General features: G+C 34.6%; 1 protein-coding gene across 3 annotated transcripts in view; it reads left to right on the forward strand.

The window, feature by feature from the left end:
• The window catches only part of OXR1 (oxidation resistance 1), a 568147-nt gene that overhangs the window by 344751 nt on the left and 199420 nt on the right, over window positions 1–23976 (forward strand). Inside the window, exon 4 of one of the 3 annotated variants that reach the window (XM_031947111.1) lies at window positions 10566–10610. The exons of the other annotated variants lie outside the window; for them this stretch is intronic. Coding sequence (XP_031802971.1) covers window positions 10566–10610 — 45 coding nt within the window. The remainder of the gene's footprint in view (window positions 1–10565; window positions 10611–23976) is intronic. 3 annotated transcript variants of the gene reach the window in all.

The raw sequence follows: 23976 nt of genomic DNA on the forward strand, positions 1-23976 counted from the left end.
TTTCTTCCATTTTTTCTTTCTTTTTAGTTTTTTTGACTGATTCTGGCATCTCACAAAGTCATTAGCTTCCATTTCCCCTGTGCTCATTTTTAATGTGTGATTTTCTTCAGTTAGCTTTTGTATCTCTTTTTTCCATTTGGTTCATTAATGTTTGAGGAGTTCTTTTCTTCAGACTTTTTTTCCCCTTTTTTTCCCAAGCTGTTGACTCTCTCATTTCTTTTCTCATTTTTACTTCTACCTCTCTTATTTGCCTTTTAAAGTCTTTTATGAGCATTTCCAAGAAGCCTCTTTGAAATTGAGATCAATTTATATCATTCTTTGATATTTCTTCTGTGGACATTTTGTCCTCCTCTGAATTTGTGTTTTGGTCTACCCTGTTATCATGGTAGTTTTCTGTGGTCAAGATCCTTTTCTGTTTCTTGCTCATTTTCTTTTCTTTTCTTTTGGTATTTCCTTTTTTTTTCTTTTTTTTTTCTTTTTAAGGAAGAGATCTGCTCCTGGGATAAAGGTAGCCCTGTTGCAAGCTTTCTGTGCTGCTCTGAGCCTTGCCTTTGAGCACAGGGCCTCCTTGTGTTTGCAGGGGGTAGCTTTGCCTGCTCTGTTCAGGAAATAGCCTGGCTTCCCAGTTTGCTTTCTGAACTGTGACTGGAAACTGCCCCACTGATTTGCTCCTCTACTGAGCTAGGACTGAGGGTGTTAGTTTGCTGATTTGCTATGATTAAGACCCTCTCACTGGCTTTCCCAGAGCCTATGTAACCTGGGCTGGACACCCCTTTCACTCCAATGAGATTGACCTTGCTTGAAATTTTTTCAGTCTATCTTGAGCTGGAGAATGGTTTCATTTCATCAAACACTTCAGAGGCTTGGTTTCATGTGGTTTTTCCTGGGAAACTGGGAGAATGAGCAGCTTCCTGACTTTAATCCACCATCTTGACTCCAACTCTCGCCCCTCCAAGTCCCAACTCTTAAATATTTGAGGCCAGATTCTTGGGATAGTGCTATATCCACTGTGCTGTACAGTTGCCCTTTTTTCATCTTATTTCATTTGATCCTTACAACATTTACATGAAGTAGTAGCTTATATTTCCATTTTACAGATGAGGAAACTGAAATAGGGGTTTAGTGGCTTGCCCATGGTCGCACAGTTCAGTGTCTAATGTAGAATTCACATTAAAAATAAAAACCCTTCTTGGCTGCATGCACAACACTCTATCCACTGTGGCACCTACCCTTTGCATTGTTCTATAGAATCAGAGAAGAAAGGTAAAAAGGAATCTTACTGCCTCCATCTCTCTTACTTAACTTCTCTGGGAAAAAAAAGTGCATCTACTTCATAATTTTTCAAGTTCAAAACAGGTCACAAAAGGCTTGAGGTATATATCTGAGGTTTTGAAAAGCATTACTCATCGAGTTAGCAGATGGTTTGTGATTTGATCATCACTAGTTGCTGGAGGAAATGCTGTTGAGAAGGGAGACTTGGTTTGGTGCCATCAGTGACCCACTGTGCTTACTTGCTGAGAAACCTTCCAAATGCATCTTTTAGCTTAATCTGTTTACTCTCTTTTCTAGGGATTAAACTGGTCATTGTATTTGCTAAATAGAAGGATTAGCTGAATCTAGAATTATTTTTTCCCATAGTTACAAAAAATAAGCATAAGATCTTATGTAAAAGAGTCTTCAGAAGTATAGTCACATTGAGAAGTCATGTGATATAAGAATAGGGGCTTTTTGGAACTCCACCTTGGTCCTACAACCCAGGGAATTCATTTGCATAATTAGAAAGCCCTGTTGTTATGCATCCTTTAGGCAGAGCAACCGACAATTAAGTAAACAGAAATCCCTCACAGCAGTGTATTCAGGGAGTACTGATAAAAGTAATGCCAGCTGAATAAAGTTTTAAATAATTTCCTGTTTTATCCTATTTTTATTTGTTAATAAATACTGTATCTTCAATTAAAATGGAAATGGAATTCATTCCTTGAAGCAATCTATCTGAAAGACATGTCATACTTGAATAAACTGCTACCAGTCACAATATCCCCAAAAGGAGAAATTATTACTTCACAGCTAATATTTTGATTATCATTTAAAAATAATTTTCCTCCAAGGCAAGAGGGAAGTTCACAGTGACCTTAAGAAATACACTTTACGTCTCTGTGACTTGGTTTCTTCATCTATTAGTTGGATGAAATAATCTCTAAGGTCTCTTCCAGGTCTAAGACTCTTAATACTTTATTATTGTGGTTTTTATTATCATTACTTCAAGGATATATACATCCTCATGAACAGAGTGTTGATTCTGGAGTCAGTATAACTTAAGTTCAAATCTAATTTCAGACACTTCCTAACGGTGTAATCTTGAACAGTCACAACTTCTGTCTCAGTTTCTTCAACTGAAAAATGAGAATATTAATAATAACTACCTCTCAGTGTTGTTATGACGATCAAATGAGATCATATTTGAAATTCATTTAGCATTCTACCTGACACACAGTATATATAATATAAGCATTAGTTATTATTAGGCATTATTATTACATATAAATGCTTTGGTAAATAGAGAACTGGGATTGAAATCAGGAAAAGCTGTCTTCCTGAATTCAAATTTGGACTCAGACACTTACAAGTGGTTTGACCTCTGGATAAGTCACTAACCCTGTTTTCTGGTTTCTCATCTGTAAAATGAACTGGAGAAGGAAATGGCAAACCACTTCAGTATCCTTGCCAAGAAAACCCCACATGTGGTCACAAAGAATCAGACACTATTAAAAAATGACTGAACAACAAAAATTACATATAACTTTTACTTACTTCCCTTTTTACAATAGTCTGTGATACTCTTTTGGGAACATTGCTAGAAATGTTTAATAACATGCTTTTTCAATAAAATCTGATTCTTGCAACTTGTCTCTAGATACCACAGCTGTAGTTTCTATGCTTAAATTTTATTCTGTACTTCTTTCTGCATATTATACATTCCACAAAAATAGTAGTTCTCTCTATAGAATTAATTACAGTGCAGCTATTTTACAGTGATCTATGGTGCTAATAAAATTGAACTATTGGGCTCACAGTGCAGAGCCAAGGGAAGAAAAAAACTCTTCCTTTATTCTTGACTTACCCTGGGAAAGAATGATGACTTTGAAAAGTCATCCTGCCTATCGTTTCTTTTTCTTTCATTTTGAAATATGTCACCTATCTGATATCTGCCTATTTAAAAATGCTAGATCCTTTTCTACATATTTCTCCTTTTTCTCATCATTTTTTGTAAATCAGGGCACATTATATCATGGAATCAATAGCAAAGAAATAATCAAGTTTGGTTTTTATATTGCCAACCAGCTTGGTTGACATAGGCGGTTTTCTGCATTCTTTCTCTTAGGCCCAATGAAGTCCTCTAACCAAACACACATAAATCCCTGCCATTTGATGCCTCATTATAGGTTGGAGTAATTCTGGGTTCTAAATAGCCATGTCATCAGAACACATGCTCTTGTAAATTCTACTAAGCTGAAAAGCCCATATGCAGATTTAATGGCAGATGAGGTGCTTGGACTAGTCTTGCTAACTTCAGCAAGTCTTATCACCAGAGCCTTCTTCAGGTGATTAATTTATTTGGCTACAGCAACTGAGAAAACCATGACTTAAGGAATGGAGAAGTTGTGATTAGCATTTGTGAGGACTGAGTATCTACAGTCATAGAACATGGAGGTTTTGATGTACTTGAGTTGAGATAGAATTGTGTCACAAGTTTTACTGGTTCAATTAATTCAGGAAACATTATGGAAAAGATTTGATAAATATACTTTTATAGTCATAGCAATATCAGAATTCAGAAATAGGCTACCAAATTATATTCTAATAGTTTTCCAGTAATTAAATTTCACATTTGGCTTGACTTGACAATATCCAATTAAATTTAATCCAAACTATGATAAAAAATGTGGAAAGCCTTGTGAATTATTTGTGGGCTATGTGCTTTTTTTTTTTTTTTTTTTTACTTTTACTTCCAATCTGATCCAAGGAGTATGTATTCAGCACCTGCTATATATAAAGCACTGTGTAAGATACTGAGGATACAAGGACATAGCAGAAAACAGGCCCTGTTCTTCCGGAGTCTGTATATTATTTGAATGATAAATTATATGCATGATAATTGGAAGAGGGAGTGAATATTAGTGACCACTAGGATTAGGAAAGGCTTTATGCAAGAGGTGTCACATGAGCTGGGCCTTCAATTTAGTCAGAGATTCTCAGAGCTATAGTGAGTAGAAAATGAATTTCAGTTCTTCTAGTCAAGGAACAATGTATGCCACAGCAAAGTTAGGAAAGGAGGGGATGAAAAGCTTAGCTCAGGGAATAGTGCGTAGTCCTATTTAGCAGGTGCATAGAATGGGGAAAAGAAATGACATCAAATAAGTCTGAGAAAGTAGAATGGAAGTATGTCAAGGCCTTTAAATGCCCACCTACAAAGTTGTTGTAGTTTTTTATTATTTTTTTTTTTTAACTCTAGAAGCAATAGAGAGCCCCCTGAAGTTTTTTGAGCAAGAGAGTGGTGTGGTCAGATTTGAGGAATGTCTCCATGGGATATTTTGTTTTCTAAAGTAATGAGGTTATTGTTTATTGCTCTGAGACTAGATGCTATAAAATCACCAATTATGCCAGTATTCATGTTTTATAGGACACAGTGGTATATCTAAATTCAGCCTTACATAAACTTGACAGTTTCTGTTTTCTTAGCAAAGTAGAGTCAGAGCATATTTCTGGGGTCTGCTCTGCTTTGGACCCCAGTCAGCAAATGATTCCTGCTCACTTCATTTTCTCAAGAATATGTATAAATTAATAACATAAATCTGGCCTTCGGATATTTTTGATTCCCCAGCTTTGATGACTCACATTTTTAATGTTTTACTGTTATTGCCTCCTTGACTGGTGATTTTTTTTTTTTTTTTTTTTTTTGGTCCTTTGAACACTTCTAGAACAAACCTTTTTCTTTCTATAATTTGTAACTTGTTCTGCTCCAAGTCATTGATAAATCTCCAGGGTAAACCAGTGGTGTTAAAAAGACAGATCCATGGAATGGATGGAGATAAAGAATGGAAATTATAGCATCAAGTTTTAGGAAAGACTGACACCATCATCTTTAAAAAAACAAACAAACAAGCAAACAAAAAACAAAATCTTTCCATTGACCCTATAATCTTCTTAAACTTTCATTGTATATTTCTCTTTCATTGCCAAACCGCCAAAAGAAACAAAACAAAACTTTTTTCACTCCTTGCTTCTACTTCTGTTTTTCTTACTTCTCAACCCCTAGCAATCTGGTTCCTAATTTCATTACTTAATACCAATGGTCTTTCAGATTGTCAGCTACTCTAATTATTAAATATTTCTTATGAGCTAGAATTCTAGCTCCCAGGAATTTCCCATTTGACAGTACTCCATTCCCTCCTTTCCATATTAGACTGCTAGCTATATAAATGGCACTTTACATGCTATGGATTCTATAAAGCTCTATAAAAGCAGTAATACATATTTATGTGACAAACTTATGATACTGAAGAAAGTATTCTGAATTTGGATTCCAAAGACTTGAATTCCAATCACATTTCGAGTTATATAAGTTATATAAGGCAAATTATTTAATCTTTTAGGATCTCAGGTTCTTCATCAATTAAATGTAGAAACTGAGTTAGATGATTGCTAATATTCCTAATAGGTCCATATAATGTACTTAAGTATCCGGAATACCACTGATGTTGATTTGTGTTTAATCTTTAACTGTGATAAGTCTATGATAGAGTTAACTATTTCTATCTCATTCAGCAAATGAGCCTACTATGCAACATATTAATTAAAATATATAAAGATGTCTTTATATATACATATATAAAGATAAATAATAGTCCCTGTTCTCAAGGAGTTTAAATTTTGATAAGATATAATCAGATATAATAATATAATAGGAGATAAGATATATACAAGGTAAATTTAAATATTAGATTATTAGATAGATATAGAGATAGATAGATGAATAGATAAGGTAGAGTTGAAACCACTCTACTTTAGCTGTGATTCCTTTGCTAGGTAAGAACATGTGTTAGTCAAATTAAATAATTAGAATAGTGAAGGTGAGGAAGACCTATATTGTTTTGAATCAATCAAAGGCATTTTTGTGAAAGATTCAGCCTTAACAAATTTGGTGCAGTATAACCAATAGATCAGTCCTCCCTTTGCTTGCCATATACTGTTTTGACGACCTGATAAGTTTACTGTTGGTCTGGGTCCAGCAAATTTCTCTTCAAAGTTGGCTTCTCTATAGGCTCAGCCACCAAGAAATTCCATCATGAACTCCAGTTCTTGAAAATTGGTGGCTCTTTCAAGGGTATTTTGTCTCTGGTGCTAATTAACCTGGTATAAGAGAAGAATGAACAAAATAGAGACAGAAGAAACAGAGAGTCCATATGGCAGCTAGGTTAGAGAGGACTCTTTCACAACAGAAGCTTACAACATTTTATTCTCTTTCTAAAACCAATAAAGAGAGAGAGGTAGGGGGGAAGGAGAGAGGGAGGACTGGAACAGCACTTTCATTAATTTCAAGCCCCACCTTATTGCCAAGACGCATCTTTCTGGAAGTAATATTGCAGAGATGTTATTTATGCAAATCAAAGACACCACAATTTCCAAAGAATAAAAAGTGTAAGTTAAGATATAATTAGATATAATAATTTAATAGGAGATAAAGTACATACAAAATAAATGTATATATTAGACTATTAGAGAGAGAGAGAGAGAGAGAAACAGAGAGAGAGAGACATACACAGAGACTGAGACAGAGACAGAGACAGAGAGAGAGAGACAGAGAAAAAGGGAGTTGAAACTACTTCATCTTATCTCTTATTCCTCTACTAGGTAAGAACATGTGCTAATCAAATGAAACAATCAGGACAATGTATGTGAACAAGGCCTATACTGTCTTGAATCAATCAAAGCCATATGAGAGATTGGCTCATCCTTAAAAAATTAATATAAAAGAAAAGATTCATATAGCATCATAGATGCTATCTCAGAGTCTAGTGAGGATAAGTAGCTACTGTATATTAAAAATAGTAACTTCCATGAAAGCAGTTTTTAAAATATAATCATTAATTTCCAAGGTGACCGTAATTACCTCTTTGGGGTATCAAATTCTTCATTTGTAGAGTGATGAGCTTGATCTGGATAATGTCTAAGTTTTCCTCTATTTCTAAATTTTATAAATACTAATAAAGGATTAAATGGCCTTAAAAACAAGTTTCCTTAAACTGTCACCAGTATGACCACATAGAAAGGGAAGCTGTGTATATATGGAGTTGGGAAAGAAAGAAATATGGGATTCATGGTCCTTAGTGACTTTCTCCTTTTCTAGTGACTACTGAAAAGGAAGAGAGTGGAATGCTCAAACTATAAGCCAGTAAGTGTGACCTCTATTAGCACTATCATACAGTGGAGAAAAGTCTTGAATTTAAAGTCAGAGAACCTGGATTCAAACTCTCCCTCTGTTATTTACTATCAATATGATCTTATTGGGGATTTTTGTTTTGTGGTGTGTGTGTGTGTGTGTAGATGCTGTGCCATCTAGCTACCTCTATCTATATGATCATATGATCTTGGGCAAGTCGCACCTCTCTAGGCCTAGATTTCCTTATCTGTATCTTATCCTTTCCTTATCCAAGTCTGTGCTCCCATGACTATAATAAAATGAATTTATCAAAATTATAGGACACAATACTAAAGTGATAGTTGGAGCAACTAATTGGTGCAGTGGATAAAGCCCTGGCCCTGAAGGGAGGAAGACCTGAGTTCAAATGTTACCTCAGTCACTTAATATTTACCAGCTGTTTAATTCTGGGCAAATCATTTGACCCCAATTATTTTATCCCAAAAAACAAATAAATAAAAATAAAATGATAGTTTGTGAATCCCTAAAAGGTAAAACAAGTCAAGCCACATTCTTTTCATTTCCTTTAAAAAATAAACTGAAAGATTAGGAAATGCCATAAATATCCAATAACTAGATTTCAACAAAATACTTGAAAAATTCCTATAAGCTGATCTGATGGGGGAAAAAAAGAATTATAAACTAGATAATGTAATTAATTGGATTTGAATTTAAAATAGTCCACTAATAAGGAAGCTTCAAATGAAATATTCCAGGAATCTGTCCTTAACCCTGTGATAATTAGCATTCTTAGTAATTGCCTAGGGGGGGGGGGGGAGAAAAAAACAAAAGAAAACATGTTACAACAGAAAGAACATCCACTGAACTTAGTCATGAGACCCACGTTCATATCTTGGCTCTGACACTCACTGGTGCATATTTTTTTTAAATATGCAGGTAACACAAAGCTGCAAAGGAAAGTTAATATGCTGGATAACCAAGTCAAGATGCAAAAGATTTCACAGCAGACCAGATTTTAAAAGATTATATTTTATAGAAAGAAGGGATTTCATAGGAATTTATAGCAATAAGTCCACTTACTTTTTTAAAAAATCAGTTTTACAAGCACAGAATACAGACAGTATGAGGAGGCAACAGATCCTATGGAAGGAAAAAAATAAGTTTTTTAGTGGACAGCAGGCTGATGTTGATCAGTCAACATGGCAGACCCCAAAAGCTAATGTAATCTTGGGATATGTTAAAGAAATATAGTATCCAAAGCAATAGAAATAACCATATCTTGTTCTACCTAGAACATGAAAAGTAGAGTCTTAAGTTCAAGATATCCCATCTTAATGAATGCATCAACAGGCTTACATGATTAGGACTTATTCTACTTAACTTCATCTAGTAAGAAGTAAAACATTGAGTAGAAGTTGCAAAGAGGAATATTTTAGCTAAATGTAAAATATTTTTCAATCATTAGAAATTCCAAAAAGTAGCAAGGACTGCTTTGAAACATGCATTAATCTTGAGTTTGCTGTAGACAGAGTTTTTGTTTAGATAAGATTAAGGATTTTCTCAGACTCCTTCAAATTCCGAGATGCTCTGAAAAGGAAATGAACCAAAAAAAACCAAAACAAAACAACAAAAATAAAAACTGGAAACACCCACCACCACCACCACTGGAACAGGAAATAGAAAAATAGCCCTACCAAATGTTATAGTTGTATTAAGAATAAAATACCTATAAAGAAGTTGCCAGGCCATTGATTAGATCTTCTAGTGTTATGCCTCAGTTTCCCTGAATTGTTCTGCTTCATCTCCCCTCCCCCTCCTCCCCCCACTCCTGGCCATTAGAACTGAGATAATAATCAGCACTGCAGAGCTCTGGCCACTCTAGCATTCCAAAGAGTCATAAAACTCCAGATGGCTTATCTTAAACCCCTGGTCATCTTTCTGGCTCAGACTTCCTGTCTCCTAGCTTCTTCATTCCCAACTTATTAGAATTTATAATCCTTCCTTCTTTACTCCCAACCTATCAGAATTAAAAAAGTTATGATCCTTCCTGGAATTTCCACTCACCAATGTTCTGTCACCCATCCCTTGCCTTTGTTTCCCTGATCGCTGGAGCCTTATAAAAATCTCTGGAATTATTTGCTCATCACTGGATGCTTTGAAACAAGAGTCCCATTCAGCAAGCTAGGGGTCAGACATGGATCCTGTTTGGCCGCCAGTCCAATTCTCCACTATAAAAATATTTAAAACTTCTAATCTCTGTGTTGCCTCAGTTTCTCCAGCATTACACTATAAAGAATCTATGGAAAATCAAGAATAACAATAATTATACTGGATGAACAGGTATGGACAAGTTACTGTCTATATTGTTGAAGGATGTATCCATTGAAGAATCATCATCATAATTTCTAAATACTAAGGAAATTATTTGTATTATGAAATCAAAAACAAATTTCTGACTCAGGGCTATTGAGCTTTTTACATATAAATATGATATTCAATTAAATTTCTATTCAAGACACATGATTTGAGCACCTACTGCGCAGTATGAACTGTGCTAAATGCTGGGGATACAGACAAGAAACAGATAGTCTCTGTCTTCAAGAAACATAGAAACTAATGGGGGAAGCAACATGAAAAAGGGAGCTGAAAAGCATTTGGGGAGATATGTGTGAGACCATGATGTTCCATGGAGTAGAAACCAAACAGAACTATTGATAGAAAATGCAGAGATATGCAATTATACAATATTTGGAAGGCTAAAACAGAATGTCTTATTACATCTACTCTAATAGGAATTAGATTTCCATTAAGCCCATACATAAGCCATGGAGACAAGTGAATATACTTTGGCTTAGTTTTTAAAAGATATTTTCTGGCAAAGCATTTGTTCCATGATGGCTATAATTTCATGATAAGTAATCTGAAGTCACATATATCTTCATGATGCATTTTTTTTTGTAATTATATCAATGAGAAATATGTTTAATTTGCATGATGTCTAGTCTAATGAAAATTAGCACTGAGGTAAAAATTTCAAGATTCAAAAATTAATTTGTATAATGGCATTTTCAAATCAGGTATGAAAATAATGAAAATGTTAAATGTTTTATACATGCTTCCCTAGGAATTAAGGACATAAGCATAATACGCAGTCTTAGGAAGATGACATGTAAGTTTTTCATTGAAGTATTTGTGTACTATGTTTTATGTATTTCCTTATGGTCTTTCCCCACATTTATTTGTCAGTGTTTTATGCCATAGTCATAAGCTTTGATTGAGTAACAATTAGTCTGCAAGCTTTTATTGAATATATCCATGTGCCAGATGTGCTTTTTGTTGTTTGTCCTTTGTTCTCAAAGAGGACCATGACTTGCTAGTGAACTGTATTTAAGTGAGGAAGGGCTGTGCAAAGCCATCAACCTCACTTTCTCTTCTAGAGCTATCTGGGTCCAGTGGCAAGATATAGATTAGGAAAACTGAAGATGACCCTCAACAGAAATGCTTAGATTATAGTGAGCCATATATTTCTTAGTTTTAAAAATATATCGGACAGCAAACATTCCATGGTAGTTTTAATTTCATGATAAGTGACCTGATGTCATTTAAAGAAAACTCTATTCATAATGCAGCCTTTTGCAATTTAATGAGAATATTTTCATATAGTCAGATGAAAATTATCCCAATATTTCTTGGTTGGGGGAGGGGTTCATGATTAAGTTAGATATTATTAACCATTTAGTCTATTTAACTGAACTTTATTTCCATAGTTCTTCATATTGGAGGAGAGCAAAGAAATAAACTCAGAGTATAAAAATTATACCAGACTGCTTTCTGTTACTTATAAATTGATCTCATTTTATTCTGCATGGGCTCTAATTTATATATACTAGGATTATCTGGGAATTTGACTCCTGGAAAAGATCTCTATACTTACTTCCAGATCAAAGTAATAGAAAAGAAATAGAACTATTGAGGGTGGATCTTTGTTTTTTGTTATTTTTGTTTTTATCTATATTGGGAGGCCCTTGTTCAATTAGAAGAAACCTTTGAATATGCAAAATATGTTTTTAAGTAACAAAAAAAATCCTCTATGGGATGCCACTGTCTGACATCTAAAGATTTCTCCATTTCAAGGTAGTATAGACCACTAGGTAAATCAGCTTAATTTAACAAGCATTAAGTGAACACCAGTGAAGTGCAGGGCACGATATTAGGCTTCATCAAGTTAAATATCATCCCTTGTCCTCAAGTAGTTTATAATCCACTATAAACATTGTATTCAGAACAGTCAAGTTCCCTGCCTGTTCACTGCTCTCTTTAATATATTTACCCAGTAAATGACTTAAAAAAAAAAAAAAAAACTGAAAATAAGGTTTTAAAAAACTTTGCTCATGCTTACAATAGTTATATATTCTAATATGGATTAAATTAAGGAAGAAATAAAAGTGAAGCCAGTTCCCTTTTTCCCATTCTGGGCAGTGGTAATATGATTAAGAACTTATCTGTTTCTGTTTTCTAGTTGTAATACTCCTTACTTATGTTAATCAAATAAGACTAATGAGTTTAATTTGAATATCAACAATAATAGGCAAGTCTCCATAGATCCAAGTCTGAAAGCTTGTTAGGAAAGTTCTTTGTACATTCTTGAAGGAGTTGAGTCTCAGAATTTGGGATTGACCTAATTCTTTTATTAGGTGGTAGCAGATTGAACTCTTTCTGTCTAATATCTAGGATCAAAAATCAGTACCTCTATTGATTGCCATTTGGCATCTACAGTTCTTCACTTGACCCAATCCGACTTTTTTAAACTTCTTCAAACATTATTCTTTTTGCATTTTATAATCTTATCATACTGGTCTATTTACTGTTCTTTGAACATAACACTCCATTTTTCATCCCTGTGACTTTGAAAGTGTCTGTCCTGGAATGCTCCTTCTTCTTACCTTTGCCTCTTGTAATCCCTGGCTTCCTTCAAAAATCAGCTCAAACTCCAACTCCTGCATGAGGTATTGCTTAATTTGCATAGCTGTTACTGTCTTCCCCTTCAAGGTTACTACCCTGCATGCATCTTGTACATATCTATATATTGTACATGTATATTGTCTCCCCTATTCAAATGTAAGCTCTTTGAGGCAGGTACTATTTCACTTTTGTCTTGGTATTCCCTGGGATATCATAGGTACTTAATCAATTTTTGATTGATTGAAGAGGATAAAGTATATGTACCTGGAGGTAACAAAAACATGATCTTCCCAATATTGTGCTGGGGCCATTTATCTCTGGGATGCTGTTTTGCTATACAAGACAAACTGTTCATGTAAAATTGGAGGAAAAGTTAGATGAATTTAGAATGTCTTATATGAAGAAAAGCAGGGATGGGGTGGGGGAGGGACTCATGAAATAGCATTTTTTATTGCTATATTCCAAGTAGGTTTTACACATGAAAATTGCTCAGTTTTAGTGCAGTAGAATTTCTGGATCTTACAGGGCTCTTGGGAGGAATGTACTCTGTAAAACTATGAAATAAATATGAGTTGTCATTATTTGAAGTTTTTAAGAATTGAGTGGTATAAAAAACGTAGGATAAAGGGCCAGACCTCAAAACAGGAGGATCTGGGTTCAAATTTCACTAGTACCAGTTTTATTACCATAAAAAAGTCTACTAATCTCTCTAAACCTCAATTTCTTCAGCTATAAAACAGAAATACTACCTGGAATAACTATCTCATATAGTTGTGAAGTTTTTATATATATTAGATATTTCACAAGCTTTAAAGTGTCATATAAATGCCAATATATACACAACTGTTTTTAAATCATTCCCTCCAGGCAAATTTTAAGTATTATTTCTCTGATTTCCTTTAGAAGGTTTTATAAGATTATATACAAAGTTATATTAACTGTGAGAAATGCATATATATCTTAAATGTTCATGTGGACATTAACTTAGTTAAAGTGAGAACAGGTTAGCATTGTAAAAATTAATGATCTACTTTTCTAGGAAAAAAAAACTTGAAAAGTCAAATCAGTCAGAAAAATTGCTCTATGGGTCAATGTAAATGACATTGAACAGGTTTTAAATGAAAGTAGTCTTTCACCTCACATTTGTAGGAATAGTTTTAATTCTGCCATTCTAATTAAGTATCAGTAAGTCAGTAAGCATTTATTAAATACTTATCACATTCTAGATGCTGTATTAAGTGGTAGGAATACAAAGAAAGACAAAAACAAGGTCCCTGCCATCAAAGAATTCACATTCAAAATGCAACTCACATGCAAAAAAACCCAAAAAAAAGTCTACATCTAAGTTATGTACAGTATAAAGGGAAGGCAATCTTAGAGGGAAGACACAAATATTGGGGGGGGGGGGTCCCAGAATTGCCTCTTACAAGAAGTGGGATTTAAACTGAGTCTCCACAAAAGCCCAGGGATGCCAGGAGAAAAAGATGGGAAGGAAAGGCCTTCTGGGCATAAGATAGTTAGCAAAAAATGCAGAAAATTAAAAGACAGGGTTTTGCAAGCAGGAGAAATAACAAGAAGTCCATTGTCATTGGATCATAAAAGAAGATTTTAGGGGTATAGAAAATGGTCAGAATGTGAATGTCTTTAAAAATCAGAGGTTTTTCTGATTCATCTTAAAGGTAACAGGAAGTCATTGAAATTATTGAGTTGTAGAGATAGTGTAGAAAGGAAGGAAGGAAGGAAGGAAGGAAGGAAGGAAGGAAGGAAGGAAGGAAGGAAGGAAGGAAGGAAGGAAGTGAGAGAGGGAGAGAAAAAGGAAGAAATGAAGAAACTTCACTACCTAACTAAATTTGAAGTCAAAAGGCTTGGGTTACAATTTCAGGACTCCCTTGAAGTATGAGTGATACCCAAGATAAAAAAAAAAAAAAATTGAAATTTCATTAACTCCCTGAGGGTCAATGATTGTAGAAGCTACCATATCCCTAAGCATTCCTTAAGTGAATGAATAACATTCTTTGGAACTTGAGCTGTATTTCTGTTGATTTACTATCTCAACTGACAGTATCTTACCCTAGTCAAAGGTTTGTTAAAATTTTCCAGAGAAAATGAGGTGTAGGTTCCTCATATCACTACCCTCCCTACTCAAGAAGGCAAAAATGCTGATGTTCAAAAGTATTCCTTGTCTAAGAAATTTGAATTCAGGATGAAAGACATTGAATAAAGTAACAAGAATATTTGAAAGAAAAACTAACAAGCTTGCTCCAGAAGGCTGAAGTCAAGAAAAAAATGTCAAATGCTGGGAAATAAACTTCAGATCTTTTCAGAATTGTACTTTATCTGTATATTGCTCCAAATGGCAATATATACTGGAGAAGGAAGAAGGAATTTTTGTTTTTGTTTGTCTTTTTTTTCTAATTGTGCTATGACTACTGAATGACCTAGAACAGAATGGGCCAATGTGGAATACTAACACACCTGAATGTCTCTCTAGTGGCATTCCTGCTGAGTAAGTACCAGAAAATTCGATTAATTTCATTTTTTCCTCTGAGGAAAGATATACAGGTCATATGTCATGTGTCCCCATAATATATTTGTTTCCCAGATGAACTACTTTGTGCAACTTGAAAAACTTAACATTTTTAGAAAACAATTTGTTTTGACCTACTCTAGGTATTTTCTATATTTCCCTTTAATGTTAGATATTAAAAACAAATATATTGTGAGTACCTCCATCTAGGTTAGATGAGTAATAAACATAATGGGTACAATTAAATTATAATATCTCCCTTGTCACAGTTGTTCGAAGTGAGACATTTAGATTGTGAAATTCAGAAAACTGATGATGTGATAATGACTCTGAGAAGACTGTGAAAGTTTTATGACCTTGTATTAAATTTTCCAGTGATATCAAGTTGATTAGAGTGTTATCATTTTGAAATAAATTTCAAAGTAAGAATAGTGCATCAGAAAAGAGGATATAAAAAGGGAAGAATTCTAAATTTGGGAATATAGATTGATTCATTTAGGGGGAAGTCAATTCTGTTGGGTAGATTCAGGAAAATGCCTTTTCTACCTTTGTGGAAAAATGAACAATCAAAAGTCAAAAGTTTTTTTTCTTTTGATTCAGTAGTTCAAAACTTAATTTTTAAAAAGAAAGTTATGTGGTTATAATTTTTTGTTACTGTTGAAAAGGTAACTCCATTTCAGAAGCAATGTAAAATTCTAGTTTTAGTGTTAAAAAAAAATCAGAGAATGACCTCCATTAGGGAGGGGAGGATATCTGTTATGCAAAATATCCTGTAAGTTATGGATTAGAACCACATAAATTAAAATAAATCTCTCAACAAATATTAACCACCTATTATGGACCAGACACTATGGTAGGATATAGAGTTAAAATGACAAAACTAAAAACAATCCCTGATATTAAGGAGATTACAGTCTGTCAAAGGGCAACTTGTCCCAAGTGTGTGATGAAGCCATCTGGAGCATGGCTCTTAACAATTGTTAAACTGTCATTATGATCTTTTATACCTCAGGCATGATTTCTTGTTTTGGTGATAGTCTAGACTTGAGAAGATAGAAAAAATGCTAATGATGCAGATCAAATATAAATGTATGTTGTTTACACATATGTTCACATGCACATGTGCCCATACATACACACACTCCAAGAACTGGTGATTAAACATTTACCAGCATACCAGGAAAATATGCATATAAATGTTTTCAAAACACATACAAAAAATACAGATCATAGAGAGGCGTTATCTGTAAGTGTAGCTAGAGGGAATGGGCCTATGATATAGGAGTAAGGAAATGTCCATCCACAAATATAGTTTGTTACTTCAATAATCTCTATATTGGAGTTGCCTAAAGCAACTGAAAGGTAAAAGACTTACTTGTATCACATGCTATTAATTATCCAAGGTAGGATACAAACCCAGTTTTTCTGATTCTATGCCCAAGGTTCTTTGCACCACATTTGGAACTACTTCTACATTTTGTCAGGAGAGGTTGCCGAATGTATGTCAAAGCAGAATATAAATGTAGGATGGTCATAGCTTCCAGATGTGAGTCCCTAGTTCAAGGGCCAACCATTTGGTATTTTAACTAAAAACCAATTCTGTGATATGGGTTACTTTTTAATGAAGTTAATCTTTAATTAGGAGGTAGGTTTTTTTTTTTTTCTTTGCTCCTTCTAGATCAAGGCTTCAGACATTTAAATTGACTGGGACCTTAGTGATGATTAACTCCATCATCTTAATGATGAAAAAATGAATGTTTAGAAAAACAAAGAAAAAAAGGAAGGAAAGAAGGAAGGAAGGGAAAGTGGGAAGAAGGAAGGAAGGAAGGGAGGAAGGAAGGAAGGAAGAAGGAAGGAAGGAAGGAAGGAAGGAAGGAAGGAAGGAAGGAAGGAAGGAAGGAAGGAAGGAAGGAAGGAAGGAAGGAAGGAAGGAAGGAAGAAGGAAGGAAGGAAGGAAAACAAAGAAAAAGAGAAACAAGAAAGGAAGGAAAAACTTGAGGAAGGAAAAAGAATTATGATTATTACTTTTCTTTGAAAATATAATTTAATTTCAGAGGAAATGTGTTGATCTTATATGTCTGTGCTTGTTTTCCTTTGTGTTTGGTGAAGTATAACAACCCGAAGTTAGAAGTTCCAAAGTACTATGGTTAGGTATACATTTTTGGCACACTGCTGCCCCCTGCCGCCTAATAAATTGAATAACTCTCCATTTCTAATTCTGATTATTTTTAGCACCTCTTTTCAGTGGCTTCTGATTCTTTCCATTTAAAGACATCCAGCCTACAAGTGCATAATTGATCCTTATTCCTATTAACCAAACTGATCACTGATGAATATTAGAGATATCTTTATGTTTAAAAAATAGAGGAATCTTTTTTGTTGTTGTTGTTGTGATACTGGAAACAACTATTTTTATTCTTCCTCAAAATCATTAACTCCAGAGATTTGATAAGGAAGAGGTACATGTAACAAAAATAGTAAGTGAAAAGTCTCAAGTAGGATTCATAGTCTCCATTTCATTTTCATATTACAATGTACTGCACATTGAGCACTTAAGTAATATTGATAGAGCCATTTCTTGTCACTTGAAAGATATGTAGGCCTAAGGAGCATGATAATGAAAGCAATTCTAAATGAGATTGTGAAAATGTAACCAGATTATCATCTTCCTTCTAGATTCCTTCTAGAATCCCTCCTTTCATCTCCAATCATTTTCTAATCCTACTGTTTTAAAATCATCACCACTCTCTATTCTTTCCTAATTTGTCTTGCTTTTTGAAAGAATTTATATCTGACTCTATGGTATCATGATATTATGGAAAGACTACTGAATTAGAAGTTAGAAACTGTATGTTTAAAGCATAAAACTGTATTATGCTAGGTTAATCAAGCTATCAATAAACATTAATTTGACAACTAATTGATTTGGCAAATGGAGTGATGGATCAGGAATCAGGTAAGACCCGAGTTTAAATAGAGGTTCAGATATTTACTGGCTATATGACCTTGGTCACGTAATCTCTTTCTGCCTCAGTTTCCTCATGGATAATAGCACATGTCTTGCAGGGTTGTTGTGAGGATCAAATGAGATAATATTTGTAAAGAATTTATCACAGTGCCTGGCACATAGTAGACATTTAATAAACATTTGTTTCCTTCCTGTTTCCTTTCTATTATGTGCCAGGAAAATTTTAAGTGCTTCTGATATGAAGACAAATATGAATGGTCCCTGTCCTCAACAAGAGTACGTTCTATTGAAGGAGACAATGTAAATGCATATAATAATTCTATGTAAAACACATTCTAAAAATACAAAATAATGGAGAGAAGAATGGCATTTATAGTTTAGAAAGAGATTCAGAAGAGGTCTGATGGAGAGCAACTTTTGAGTTGAGCTTTGAAGCAAACTATGTATTCTAAGTAGAAGAGGTGAAAAAGAAGCTAATTCCAGAACATAATTGGCCAAAAGCAATTTTTTTGTTGTTTTATAATATTTTTTATTTTTCAAAATAAATGCAAAGATACTTTTCAATATTTATCTTGTGTTCCAATTTTATCTCCCTCCCTTCCCCTCTCTCCCTCTCCTAGAAACAAGTAATCCAATATCAGTTAAACAAGTGCAGTTCTATATATCATGCTGTGCAAGAAAAATCAAATCGAAGGGGGGAATGAAAAAGAAAAAAACAAACAAACAACAAAAAACATGAAAAAACTATGCTGTGATCCGCATTCAGTCTTCATAATGTTCTCTCTGGATGCAGATCTTTTCATCACACAGCTATTAGAATTGCCCTGAATGAACTATTTGTTGAAAACAGGCAAGTCCATTACAGTTGATCATCACATAATTTTGTTATGTATAACTTTCTTTTGGTTCTAATTACCTCACTTATCATCAGTTCATGTAATCCTTTCCAGGCTTTTCTGAAATCAACCTGCTCATCATTTAGTATAGAACAATAATATTCCAGCCATTCCCCAATTGATAGACACTCACTCAGCTTCCAGTTCCTTGCCACTACAAAAAGGGTTGCTACAAATATTTTTGCACATCTGAGTCCTTTTCCCTTTTTTATGATCTCTTTGGGATACAGACCCAATAGAGACACTGCTGAATCAAGGGGTGTGCACAATTTGAAATCCCTTTGTATATAGTTCCAAATTATTCTCCAGAATGATTGGATCAGTTCACAATTCCACCAACAATGTATTAGTGTCCCAGTTTTTCCTCCAAACATTTATCATTATCTTATCCTATCATAGATAATCTGAGAGGTCTATAGTGGTACCTTAGAGTTGTCTAAATGTACATTTCTCAAATCAATAGTGACTTAGAGTATTTTTTCATATGAGTAGAAATGGCTTTAATTTCTTCATCTGAAAATTGTCTATTCATATCCTTTGACCATTTATCAATTAGGGAATGGCTTCCACAAGCAATTATTAAGTGCTTACTATATATGCCAGACTCTGTCCTAAACTCTGAGAATTCAAAGAAAGACAAAAAGCACTCTCTTTCCTCAAGAAACTCTAATTCTAAAGAGGACAACAAAATATAAATAAGCAGGTACATATAAGCATACAAAATAGTTGTATAATAACAAGTAGTGTGCTGCTAAATGTTTATTTATTATACAATTGGCAGGGAAAAGTACACTTTTAAGTTTAAGCTGCATTAACTTTTTTTTCTATCACTTTCTTAAATCTAGATAATCAGCTAAACAATAAATTAAGCCCTGATTTATAACATTTGCAGAGAATAAGGCTATAACTGCAGAAGTGACTGGAATAAACCTGTTGTAGGAGAGTGGGATTTCACCTGAATCTTGAGAGAAGTCAGGAAAATTAAAGAGAGATGAGTAAGGAGAGAGTACATTCTAGTTATGGGCAAAGGTATGGAGATGGAAGCCAGAGTGTCATATCTGAAGAATATAAGGAGGCCAAAATGGCTGGACCATATTGATCAGGAAGGAGAGGAATGTTTGATGTCTGAAATTTTGGACTGGAACCAGACTATGAAAAGCTTTAAATGCTTAAACTCTATGGACCTCAATTTTCACATGGATAACAGAGGGATAATAATGCCTGGCTTGGCTACCAAAGAGGACTGAATGGTAGGATAAAAATACAAGAAATGAAATAAAAACTGTTTCACAGACTAAGCATCTCTGAAAAGTTTTTATCTTTGTCCTTTGAAGGAAGAAAAACCTTGGAATAGAGATAAGAGACTTCAATCCTAGGGAAGTAAAATGATCTCCAGCTTGACTGCTCCTCAAAAATAATATAGAGGGTAGAAATATTCAAGGTATGAGAATAAGAGTCATTGAAGAGTTGTTGAATAATGGCTAATCATATCACAGCATCGGTATTACATCCCAGAATTGTAGAATATGAAGTGAGAGTGAAAAAGAATAAGGTGACTTTCCTCCTTGACAATATTCATTCATCTCAGCATTAGAACTCCTCTGAGGAATCAGAGATCATTGATTCAAAGGCTAGTTCTTCTGTTTATTACCTATGCGATCTAGAACAAGGGACTTTTTACCCATATGGGCTTCAATTTCCTTAACTATACAATAAAGGGGTTGAGGTACATGTTCTCCCAGCTACTATTATCCTGTCATCTACTCCCTGAACCTTGCTCCATCAATCATGTCATGTCTTCTGTCTTTCTCTCTCCCTCTCTCTGTCTCTCTCTCTCTCTCTGTCTCTTTTTCTCTGTTTCTCTCACTGTGCCTCTCTGTCTCCATCTTTCTCTTTCTGTCTTTGACTCTGAATCTCTCTGTGTCTCTGTCTCTGTCTTTGTTTCTCTTTAATCTGTCTCTCTGTCTCTATCTCTCTATCTGCATTTCTCTTTGTCTTTGTCTCTGTTTCTACATCTGTCTGTCTGTCTTTCTCTTTCTGTCTGTGTCTTTCTCTTTCTGTCTGTTTCTGTCTCTCTCTGTCTTTATCTCTGTCTCCCTCTCTTTTATTCCTTCTCTCTCTCTCTCTCTCTCTCTTTCTCTCTCTCTCTCTCTCTCCCCTCTCTCTCTCTCTCTCTTCTTCCTCTCTGATTCTCTTTCTCATTGCCTTTGTCTCTGTCTGCTTCTCTGTCCCTCATCTTCTCTGTTTCTCTTTCTATCTCTGTCTCTCTCCCTCTGTCTCTGTCTTTCATTCCTTCTCTGTCTCTGTCTCTCTTCTCTTTCTCCCTCTGTCCCTCCCTCTCTCTCTCCTCTCCTCTCTGTCTCTCTGTCTCTCTGTCTCTGACTCTCTTTCTCTTTGCCTCTGTCTCTTTGTCTGCCTCTGCCTTTCTCTGTCTCCTTCTTTGTCTCTTTGTCCCTCATCTTCTGTTTCTCTTTCTTTCTTTCTCTCTGTCTCTGTTTCTGTTTCTTTTATTCCTTCAGTCTCTCTCTCTCTCTCTGTCTCTCTGTCTCTCTCTCTCTCTCTCTCTCTCTCTCTCTCTCTCTCTCTCTCTCTCTCATTGCCTATCTGTGTGTATCTCTCTCCCCTCCAACACCAAATGTCAAGATAAAATTTGCTTTCACTGCTTCTCAATTCTCACAAACTCACTCCCAAGTCTCTTTCAATCTACCATTTCTTCTAGTCATCCTGGTTTTCTTCATTTCTTTATCATTCTTTCCTTTGCTAGTTGTACTGTAACCAACTTTCAAATAATACTTTCTAGAATTTTTTTTCTAGGAATCTAAACCAAGTTCAATGATACTATTTCCATTGTTTTCCTAATTTTTGAAAACTGGAATCATATTTGTCCTTATTTTCTCCTGTGGCAATTTTCCCTTTCTGCTGCATCTTTCAGAATCTCTGACAGTGGCTCAGCACTCACATCTACCATTTTTTTAGTACCTGGAATGTTGTTCATCTGTTCTGGTTTTTTTTTTTACCTTATCCCTTGCATATCTTGAACTTTTCAAGTCATTATTTTCATCTAGAATATTATAATATCATCCTAACTAGTCTTTCTGATATTCTAATCCAGCCACTGATGACAAATCAAATCTCCTAATATACTGATCCTGATTTTCTCCTACTTAACAAGCTTCACTGATTCTCTAAGAATACATAATCTTGCTTTCAAGGCCCTCTACAATTTAGTTCCAACTTATATCATTATATATCACTTCCCTTCATACATTCTACATTCCAACAAAATAGGATTCTTTTTTTTTCCAAATAGGATTCTTCACTTTTCCTCCTTCTTGCCTTCTCTTCTTCCATCTCTGGGCTTTGTATAGTTTGTTCCAGTAATTGTGATCTATTCTTCCAACATTTTATTTTCTCCTTTAAAGCCCAACTTAGGAGGTGGTAAATATGAAAATTCTTGGAAAAACTATGTAGAAAGATTAAATAATGGATCTCAGGTATAAAAAGAGAAGGAAAGAAAAAATATTATATTATACTTCTTTTTTTGATTAAAGTTTATTTTCAAAACATTCATAAATAATTTTCAACATTCACCTTTGCAAAACCTTATATTCCAAATTTTTTTCCTTTCCTTCACCCCACCCTCTCTCCTAGAGAAGCCAAACAATTCTTTACTGAGAACTTTATTTCTGCCAATAATTATGTTAAATATTATGAAAGGTACCACAAAAATTATTAGATGGAATCCCTGACTTCATTGAGGTTAGTCTGCTAAGAGGTACTCAGAGAGAAATGGTTGGTTGTATTTGAAAATCTTCAAAATACTGAATTGTGGCCACATTCTCCATCCTTCTATAGTTCTTTCCTGACCCAAGAACATATTGGGGTAGATAAATAAATATTCTCTATTCCTTGGGGAGTCAATATGTAAGAAAGTGGAGATAATCCTTCTCTATGGCTGATTTTAGGAATATACAATCAATCTACTCTGTGAATGTAGTGCCATCCTGGATACTATTAAGCCAGTGGATGGCCAGGTCTAATGTAATTAGCAGCCTTTTCATAGCTATCCAGAACTGATATCTTGTTCCATTTTCCGAGATTTCAAATTCCTTTGCTCTAGCCTTTGATGAAGTGGGCCTTGCCCCTTGTGTTCTTGGTCCCATCCCCTCTAAATGATTCCTCATTTCTTCCTTTATTCTTCCCAGATCCCTGCCGATTTATTGCTTGTTGCTAACTCCAGCTTTCCTTGGCCAGGTGGTTTCCATTCTGATGATAGATCCATCCTCACAGTTGGCACCCCATCTATTTCTCTCAGTTCTCTGGGAGTTCCTGCTGTTTTGGTAATTACTTACCAGTCTTTGGCAATTCTCAGACCTGCTGTGACTCTTCAGCATCTCTCTCAGTGGCAACAGCCCTATTCCAGTTACTTACTGGGGGTTTAATTAGTGCCTTCAGACTAAAAATACTGCTTCCTCTCATTCTTTTTCAGTATATGGTCCAGTTTACATCTGTAATGTAACCACAGCTGACTTAATAATTTTGATCATTTTAACCAATTGATAGGATTCACTTTACTACTACTACTACTTAGTATTTATATAATATCATACTGCAGGTATAGTACTAAGCATTTTGCAAATCTTATCATTTCATCCTCACAACTAACACAGGAGGTAAATGTATCATCATTATCCTCATATGATAGCACAGGAAACAGAGGCAAACAGAAGTTGTATGACTTGCCTAAGATTATACAGTTAGTAAATGTCTGCATCTGGATTTGAGCTCAAGTCTACCTGATTTCAGGCTCAAAACTGTACCATCAATTGCCTCTACCATATTAATTATTAATCAGTACAAAGTTCTGGATCTGCTATGATTTAGCCTGTTAACTACAAATGGATATGATCCTAGTAGACTTATGAATTTCTCCAACTTACTATTTTTTTGCCTTCCAATTCCAGTTGATAATTTAGATGTATATATCATGTAATCATAGCATTTAGAAGTATATATGATTTAACCAGTATCATAATATTAGAAGGATTGAATAGGCACAGAGGACATACAAGAAAGTGCTCGCATACTATAAGATCATAGATTTAGAGCTGGAAGAGAAACCCAGAGAATATGAGATCAACATCTTCAGTCCTTACAGTTTAGAAAATTGAGGCCTAAGCAA

This window comes from Sarcophilus harrisii, chromosome 1, assembly GCF_902635505.1.
Source record: "Sarcophilus harrisii chromosome 1, mSarHar1.11, whole genome shotgun sequence".
NCBI lineage: Eukaryota > Metazoa > Chordata > Mammalia > Dasyuromorphia > Dasyuridae > Sarcophilus > Sarcophilus harrisii.